Below are 7756 nucleotides of genomic sequence, written 5' to 3'. Positions count from 1 at the left end.
TCTCATCCGAGAAGCTTCTTCAGTTCTGAAGAAGAAGTGAAACTGAAGAAGTTTCTCGGATGAGAGGTGAAACAAATTCAAGCAACTTAAAGAAGTCCAGATGCCTTTCTTTGCAAGCTCCTTTGACTTTTGTTGCAACTCTGATTTCTCTCTAAATCATATAATTTAACCCAAAAAAAAGAAACACATGGAAAACCTAACTGTAATGTTATGTCACCGTTTTTCTTGTCCCTTTATTGGTCCAGAAAACACCTCATATTCGTCTTCCTCGCCTGTAAACTGTTGATTCTGACTGAGCTGCAGCGTTAGTGAAGGGTTAAAAATGCTTGCTGTCTTTGAGACTCCGCCTCCTTTCAGTGACTCAGCATAACAGGAAGCAGGAAGTGTTCACCATTACGCATATACAGCTGTTACAAGACTGTAGCTTTGAGGTATGTTTCACTCTAACTTTTCTTCTTTTTTAAACAGAACACTATTTCATTTGCATTTAAAGGCTGTTTTTCATGCATAGATTTCACAGGATGCAGTAAACAGACAACAGAACAACTGACTAGGGTATTAAAAGGGAGTGACTTCCCCTGTGTTTGCTTAGTTTCTTGAACTCTCCCTTACTTTCAGTTTCAGGGTAAAACAGGAGCAAAGCCTCGGGATGGCAGGGAAGCTCTATCTCCCTGAGTTGGACCTCACTTGTGCCGTGTGCTGCGAAATCTTCAAAGACCCAGTGGTCCTCAAGTGCAGCCACAGTTTCTGTGCATCCTGCCTGCAGCGGTACTGGAGTCGACAGAGACGAAACCGTGACTGTCCTCTGTGCAGAACCCAGAGTGTGGATGATCCCGTTCCTAGTCTCACCCTGAAGAACCTGTGCGAGTCTTATACACATGAGAGCGAGGAACCGGAGGAGACAGCGGAAGAGCTGCCCGGTGAACCAGGGGAGTTGTGCCCTCATCATGGGGAGAGGCTCAAGCTGTATTGCCTGTCAGATAAGGTGCCTATCTGTGTTGTCTGCCATACCTCAAGAAAACACAAGCAGCACGAATGTTGTCCTGTCAGCGAGGCGATTGTGGATGTGAAGGTAAATATTTCACTTTCCTGATCAAATAAGGACTTGAGATTGAATAATGATGCCTTTTTTCTTGGGGCTCCTTTACTAAGTTTATACAGAATTTCTGTCACAAGTCATTATGCTGAAGGATGTTACAAGCCTAAAGCGAGATTAACAAACCTTCTAATGAATTTACTTTGAATTATTTACTCAGGAGAAAATGAAGTCCACTCTCAGCTCACTGCAGGAGAAGAGGGAGGCGTTTGACAAAATGAAGAAGAACTATGAAGACACTGTGACCTACATTCAGGTGTGGTGATAATCTGTCAAACTATGGGTTAAAATTCCTAGTAAGTCACTTTATTTAGTGGCTGTCAGTAAACTCATTTCCAAGCCATGCTTAAGCAGATTATTTTACAGGTCCAGGCTCGATTTGTGGAAAGACGAACCCATGAGGAGTTTGAAAAACTTCACGACTTCCTTCACGCTGAAGAGAATGCCAGGATGGAAGCGCTGAAGCGGGAGGAAGAGCAGAAGAGCGAAGAGATGAAGCAGAAGGTTGAAGAAATAGAAAGAAAAATGGCATCTGTGTCCGAATCCATCAGAGTTTTGGAGGAGGAGATAGCTTTGGAGGGCATCTCAGTCCTTCATGTAAGTTTGAAATGAGACTAAAGAAGGAACACTTTATATTTTTTCCCCCTTAAATGCTAAAGTGAATTTGCCTTTTAATTTTGTCTTTTAGAACAGTAAGAGGACTCTGTTAAGGTAACGAACAGTTTAATATTTGTTTTATTCTTTGCTTAACTTTCATAATGTGTTATGTAACCTGCTTTTTTTGTGTGTTTTCTGCAGTGCTGATTGTCCTGTTGAAGATCCCGTTATGCCTCCAGGAGCACTCATAGACGTGGCCAAACATGTTGGCTCTATGATGTTTTATGTGTGGGAGAAGATGCATAAAATTGCCAAATACAGTGAGTTTAACCATAATGTGCTGCTTGATTTAAACTCTGAGCTGGAGTTTGAGTTTGTCATGAATTCCCAAGGTGGAGGAAAGGTTGAAATGTTTGACTGAACTACAGCCACAGTAACTACAGCTGACAATCTGCCATGTTTCCTTCAGCCCCAGTAACTCTGGATCCCAACACTGCTGCCCCATGGCTCATTCTGTCAGATGACCTCACCAGCGTCTGTGACAGCGATGAGAAACAGAAGCTCCCAGACAACCCGGAGAGGTTCGACCCCGACACCGGTGTGCTGGGCTCGGAGGGCTTCACCTCAGGAAGGCGTACCTGGGATGTGAATGTGGGAGATAATACTGCGTGGGTTGTCGGCGTGGCTAAAGAATCTGTCCAGAGGAAAGAGAAAGTGTCCTCGGTCCAGAAAAACGGCTACCTGTGTGTGTACTTCTACCACAAGATGTACTTTGCGGGTACCTCCCCTTTAACGCGACTAAACCTGAAAAGGAACCCGCAGAAGATCAGAGTGCAGCTGGACTGTGACAAGGGCAAGGTTTCTTTCTATGACGCGCACAACAACACCCATATCTACACCTTCAAACAGGCAATCACTGAGAAAGTCTTTCCTTACTTCTGGGTCGGTTGTCAGCAATGTCCTTTGACGGTTGAACCAATGGAAGTTGCCCTGAGTGTAATTGAAAGTGCAACTTAGTTACTCTGTGACTTTGAGAAACTCATCAAATTAAATGTCAGATTATTTGCCACTTTTCTTTCCTGGTTCAATGCAGTGTTCTTTGGCTCTTCTTAATTTAAAACTCAATGAACACACTGATCAAGGTACTTAAGATTCAGTGATTGGTAACTTGAATTAGAGCATTTTTTTTTTTGCATTAATAATCTATGAATTATTCATTTGTTTATTATCAGCATATAAATTGTGAGGTTAAAAAATAGTACAGATTAATTACTTGTATGTAAGTTTTAAAAATGATTATGCATGTCATTGTCTACACATTCCTCTCTTATTTTGCTGTATTACTAACTACTAATGTATGGAAAACATCAAATGTGCTTTATGTGCACATACTACTCATGTTTTACAGTGCTAATTTACAAATAAAATATTTGCAAGTATTGTGGCCTCCCTTGATGATGTGTCACCAGCCAGTCCTTACTGGACATAGACCTGGAGTCGGAGAGCAGCCAGAGTTTTCTTTAGCGTCTGAGGTGAGCCTATATGTTTGGTCAGATGTGACGTCTGAGATTTTATTACCTGCTTCCTAAGGGCATGATTTTCAGATACAGTTCATCTCCTGTATATAGTTTTCAGGTCTGACACGTCTCTCGTCATCCACTTTTCAAGTTTCCATTTTTTTTCTCTTAACTACACGCTGCGCACCATGCTAACATGTGCCAAGGATTTGCCTAATAGCTCTCTGGAAATCACCAATTTGATCCAAAATACTACTTTATGGCTGTCAAACTGTTTTATTTTGTGTTTTTTGTAGATTCAAATAAATAAAATAGAACACAATGTGTGTTTTTGGAACAGGCTACTGGTAACAGAGTCCCCAAAGATACAATTTAAAGTTGACCGCGATGAGTACAAAACACAGTATTATTCTTTGAGTTGGGTGGCTATTTAATGCCTGAATGATTCATAGGCCAGTATTGTGTGCCTTAATAGGGTGAAGGACTGGACTGAAAATGAGTAAAATGTCCAAAGAAAAACTTTGAAAGAGTTTCAGAAAACCTGTCTTTGAATTAAAAATCACAAAGACAGAATATGCTGGGCTTCAAAATCAGCTTTTATGTAGCAGCTGTTTGTAGTTCTGTTCAAAATGCAGTGAAAGTATCCATTTTTTAAAAAAAAAATTCCTCTCATTTTTAGTGGGGTTTTTTTCTTGGTATATGAACAGCCTTTGCACACCGTTCACTTTCACCTCCCTCTGAACTCTACAGCCTGGCGCATTGAAGCTGACCGTCTTTTGTATAAAGAAGGGTTTTAAAGCCATATACATAAAAGCTTCTTTTTTTCCTGCAACTTTGACTCAGCAAAGTTTAGAGGCCTGAGGCGGACTCACGGTTAATGTAAGCCAAACTCGTTAAAAGTCTAATTAGCTAGTCATAGTGCCTTGCTACGGGTGTATGTAGCTAGCAGGTTGAGTCGTGTGTTGTAAAGGCTCAGTTAAGTTCTTTAGAGGTTATGTTGTGGAAAGCTGTTTTGCCTTCAGACCTGCCGGGCCTTTAAATAATTGTTTAACTGGTACTAATGAGTCCAAAGTGTGCCGAGAAAATATCTCCCACATCTTTACATCACCTCCACCTGAGGGTATTGTCTCCATCTTGCCTTGATGTTTTTTTTATGCCAAATTCTGACTGTACCATCTGAATTCACAACATAAATTCAGGACAATCTTTTATTGTACACCTTTGGTGAGCCCATGTAAATTGTAGCCTCAGTCTCTCATTTTTAGCTGGATGTGACGCTGTGTGGTCTTCTGCAAGGTTCAGTGTGTTGTGAATTCAAAGATCCTCATGTTTGTTCTTAAAAGTGTTTATTTGTTTGCCTTTCTTACATCAGAAGTTTCAGAAATTCTCAGATTGGCCTGTCTGGCAGTAAACTATGGTTGTTGCATGAATGCTACTGTGTGACTGGCTGAGTAGATATTTGTGGGGAGCAGCAGTTGAGTGGGTCTAGGTATTAAAGTGGCTGGAGAAAGGTTTTACAGAGCTGGCTTTAGTTCTGTTCAAAATTATGAAAAATAGTGCATTTATTCAATTATTTTCAAACTTAACCATCAAATCTCAAAAGTTGGGGAGTTTCGTGGCAGTAACTGCTAGTTAAAATTCCTGTTCTCTTCATTTGTAGTGTCTCTACGTCACTATAACCTTGTGTTTGTTCCAGTTTGCAAAAAATAATTGTTAAAATTGTTCTTGGTTAGGAAGTCCAACATGGCTGGAATTTCATGCACAAGGGCAACAAAGAGAAAGTTGTCTGGTAGTGCTAAAGCTGCAGAACCTGCATCCAGGTCCTCCAAAGTCACCTTTCTGAGCCCGTCTCTCCTCCTCTTTGAAATCCCTGCTGACGCCGACACCAGCCTCCCAGTGTGGAAGGCCATGAGAACCGAGCAAGCTGACATCACCTGGACCGTCAAGCCCTATGGCCTCAGCATTAATATAACACCTCCGACCTCTAAGAAAGGAAAGCATTCTGCTGCCAGCAAGAGTGAAAGCTCTTCCAGCATGGTGCAGACTGCAGGGCTGTCTTCTAGCATCCTGCAACCTCAGATCTGCATTCAGCCCACCACTCAGCAGCAATCGCAGAGCAGCTCCTGTGTGCTGCTTACCTTCCCCCAAAACACACAGTCTGTGTCACACCCCCCAAGTCCTATTCCAGTCACTTCACTTATTGTCTCCTTGCCGGTCATTATTGCCCAGGCCCAGCATACCAGTCAGCCTACTGCTCCTGCCAACAAAGGGTCCATATCTTCCACCCAAACGCCAAGTGGAACCCCTACCAAGCAAACCACCAAAACCCCATCTAAAGTGCCTGTCTCATTTCACACAAAAGGCTGCTCTACCATCCAAATCTGTGACGACTTCCTCCTTGGTTTGTGTTCTGCAGAGGAGAAGTGTAAGATGCACCACACTCCCTATCCCTTTCACTGGCAGCTGTGGTGTGTTGCCAACCGCCAGTGGGTGGACATTTCTCCTCGCTCTCAGGTCTTGCTGGAGAGGATGTACTGTGACGTCAATAAGGATGCCATTTGCCTCAAAAATGGGTGAGTAACAGGGTAGATCTTTTGCTAAAGTCTGCAAATTAAAAAAAGAAAAAGATGGGCTTTTTTGAGACAAAAATCACAGTTTGTTTGTGGATTCTTTGTGTAACTTCAGAACACTTTCTTTAGGAATGAACGCTACACTTTGAAATTTGACTCAATGAAACTGGATGGCTCTTCCGTGTATGATGGAGTCAGGCGACTATCTAACACTAACAGTAAGATCAAGAACCCTCATTTTGCCAGCCAATCGAAAATCTACTGGTGGAACATCAGTTGGCAAGAGTACAACACGGTGATCTTCTTTACCTCTTTTTTCTAGTTTCTTTATCCTTTCTGCCATTTTCAACACATCAAAAGCCTCCACCAGCTTTGTTATTTTTTAACTGGTTCATTTCTTCATAGAGCGTGTCTGCCACATTGCTAAAAAAGATGAGCGAGAAGGAGTCAGAGTGTTTCTTCAGTGTCGGCTCACAGAAGTACAAGGTGGACTTCACTACCATGATCCAGACCAACGTCGCCACAGGGTTCCAGAGAGGCGTTCGCTGCAGACCCGCCTACCGCTCTCTGGATTCTATGAAACCTTACTTGCAGTTGGTGTCCTGAGATGCGTTTTTTTTTTGCATTTGTTTACATCTTCTTTTAAAATCAAGAGATTCTGTTCTTTTAAAATTATTTCATGATGTTCTCCCATCCCTTTCCCATTTACTCCCCACACCCAGGACAGGAGTCCTGCCTGACTCAGCAGAACCTGACAGTAATCCTCCTGAGGCCAACTTTAGTGTAGATCCTCTGGACGAGTTCAGTTCCTGGTACCCTCCGGCGTGGTGTTGGGCTTCAGAGCAGGATTACAGTCTAGTGGATGTTCCTACAGGCACTCTGGCCTATAAACGGGTTCAAGAATTCTTCAATGAGAGCATGCCTGAGACAAAGGTGGACATCATCAGCATCCAGCAGGTCCAGAACCTATTCCACTGGGACAAGTACCAAAGGTCCAGCTAAGTTTGAGTTCAATTTTTAATCATGACTAAAACTAAGAAAAATTGGAGGGAAATTTGATGTCCTTATTAACTGTTTGGATATTCGGAAAGTCCTTTTTCTAAACGTCATTTATTGGATGAAATACATTTGTAACATGGATAAGCATTGGTTCGGCTAGTAGTAGGATCTGGGCTCGTTTCCTCCTGTTTTCATCCATTGTTTACTTTACTAGACAGTTCTATGGGTTCCTTACAGCGGATTCAAATAATTATTTTGTTGGAAGTTAAAGCGTAAAATATCACAAAATCTTGTTCTTGTTCATGGTGATATGCATGCCACACTTACACAACTCGTTCCAGGCAAAAGCTATACATGCAGAAGCAGCGTGGAAAGGCCACCGGGAGTTTAGAGCGACATCTCTTCCATGGGACCACCAAAGAGGCCTCAGAGGAGATCTGCACCAGCAACTTTGACCCTCGAGTGGCCGGGGTTAACGGAGTTTCCCACGGTCATGGCACATACTTTGCCACCGCTGCCTCCCACTCCCACATGTTCTCAGCCCAGTTCGGGCCAGATGAAGTTTGCCACATGTTCCTTGCCAAAGTCCTGGTGGGAAAGGTAACTGTGGGTAGGAGCCACTACCGCCGTCCACCTAAGCTCACCTCCAGGAAGAAGCAGCATCGTCTGTATGATGCCTGTGTTGACAACGTGAACCTTCCCACCATGTTTGTTGTTTTTGACAGCTGTCAGTGCTACCCCTACTACCTAATCAAATATAAAAACCTACCCAAAGAGATAGACATTTAATGAGGATGAGGACAGGGGCCTCAGCCGCTAATTGTTCAACAGAAATCATGTTCCAGTTGCAAGAAAACCTAAAATGTTAACAAATCCAGTATATATTGTTATCAAATGCTCCGTTTAGTTTGATAAAATATGCCATATTCAGTTTGTTTGCAATGAAGTTCTTGACAATAGTGAAGACAGTGTTAAAA

General features: G+C 42.5%; 2 protein-coding genes across 4 annotated transcripts; both read left to right on the top strand.

The window, feature by feature from the left end:
• Nucleotides 1-336: 336 nt before the first annotated feature.
• LOC101464871 (E3 ubiquitin-protein ligase TRIM35) lies at nucleotides 337-3132 on the top strand. The gene is made up of 7 exons (XM_004548397.3): nucleotides 337-431; nucleotides 619-1072; nucleotides 1257-1352; nucleotides 1463-1693; nucleotides 1785-1807; nucleotides 1895-2013; nucleotides 2163-3132. The coding sequence occupies exons 2-7, from the start codon at nucleotides 650-652 to the stop codon at nucleotides 2708-2710; spliced, it is 1440 nt and encodes a 479-aa protein (XP_004548454.2). The 5' UTR covers nucleotides 337-431; nucleotides 619-649; the 3' UTR covers nucleotides 2711-3132.
• Nucleotides 3133-3141: 9 nt separating this feature from the next.
• Nucleotides 3142-7643, top strand: LOC101467178 (protein mono-ADP-ribosyltransferase TIPARP). 3 transcript variants are annotated; one of them, XM_004548409.5, is made up of 6 exons: nucleotides 3142-3225; nucleotides 4944-5783; nucleotides 5910-6075; nucleotides 6186-6373; nucleotides 6503-6772; nucleotides 7121-7643. In XM_004548409.5, exons 2-6 carry the CDS (start codon nucleotides 4954-4956, stop codon nucleotides 7566-7568), a joined length of 1902 nt encoding a protein of 633 aa, XP_004548466.2. In that variant the 5' UTR covers nucleotides 3142-3225; nucleotides 4944-4953; the 3' UTR covers nucleotides 7569-7643. The 3 variants fall into 3 exon arrangements, with proteins under 3 accessions (XP_004548466.2, XP_076731705.1, XP_004548465.2); XM_076875590.1 differs by lacking the exon at nucleotides 3142-3225 and adding an exon at nucleotides 3953-4089 and having other exon boundaries at nucleotides 4948-5783; XM_004548408.5 differs by lacking the exon at nucleotides 3142-3225 and adding an exon at nucleotides 3953-4089.
• Nucleotides 7644-7756: the final 113 nt, after the last annotated feature.

Source organism: Maylandia zebra, linkage group LG17 (assembly GCF_041146795.1).
Source record: "Maylandia zebra isolate NMK-2024a linkage group LG17, Mzebra_GT3a, whole genome shotgun sequence".
Lineage (NCBI taxonomy): Eukaryota > Metazoa > Chordata > Actinopteri > Cichliformes > Cichlidae > Maylandia > Maylandia zebra.
Note: the sequence above shows the minus strand (reverse complement) of the source record. Positions and strands in the feature narration are given on the sequence as shown.

What these genes read in the sequence shown, in the direction of transcription:
- LOC101464871 (XM_004548397.3), top strand. Translation starts at nt 650, where the DNA reads ATGGCAGGGAAGCTCTATCTCCCTGAGTTGGACCTCACTTGTGCCGTG. An exon ending in AGGGCATCTCAGTCCTTCAT is followed by an intron (nt 1,694 to 1,784) that starts GTAAGTTTGAAA and finishes TTTGTCTTTTAG; the next exon opens with AACAGTAAGAGGACTCTGTT. An exon ending in AGTAAGAGGACTCTGTTAAG is followed by an intron (nt 1,808 to 1,894) that starts GTAACGAACAGT and finishes TGTTTTCTGCAG; the next exon opens with TGCTGATTGTCCTGTTGAAG.
- LOC101467178 (XM_004548408.5), top strand. An exon ending in GCCATTTGCCTCAAAAATGG is followed by an intron (nt 5,784 to 5,909) that starts GTGAGTAACAGG and finishes CACTTTCTTTAG; the next exon opens with GAATGAACGCTACACTTTGA. An exon ending in GTTGGCAAGAGTACAACACG is followed by an intron (nt 6,076 to 6,185) that starts GTGATCTTCTTT and finishes ATTTCTTCATAG; the next exon opens with AGCGTGTCTGCCACATTGCT.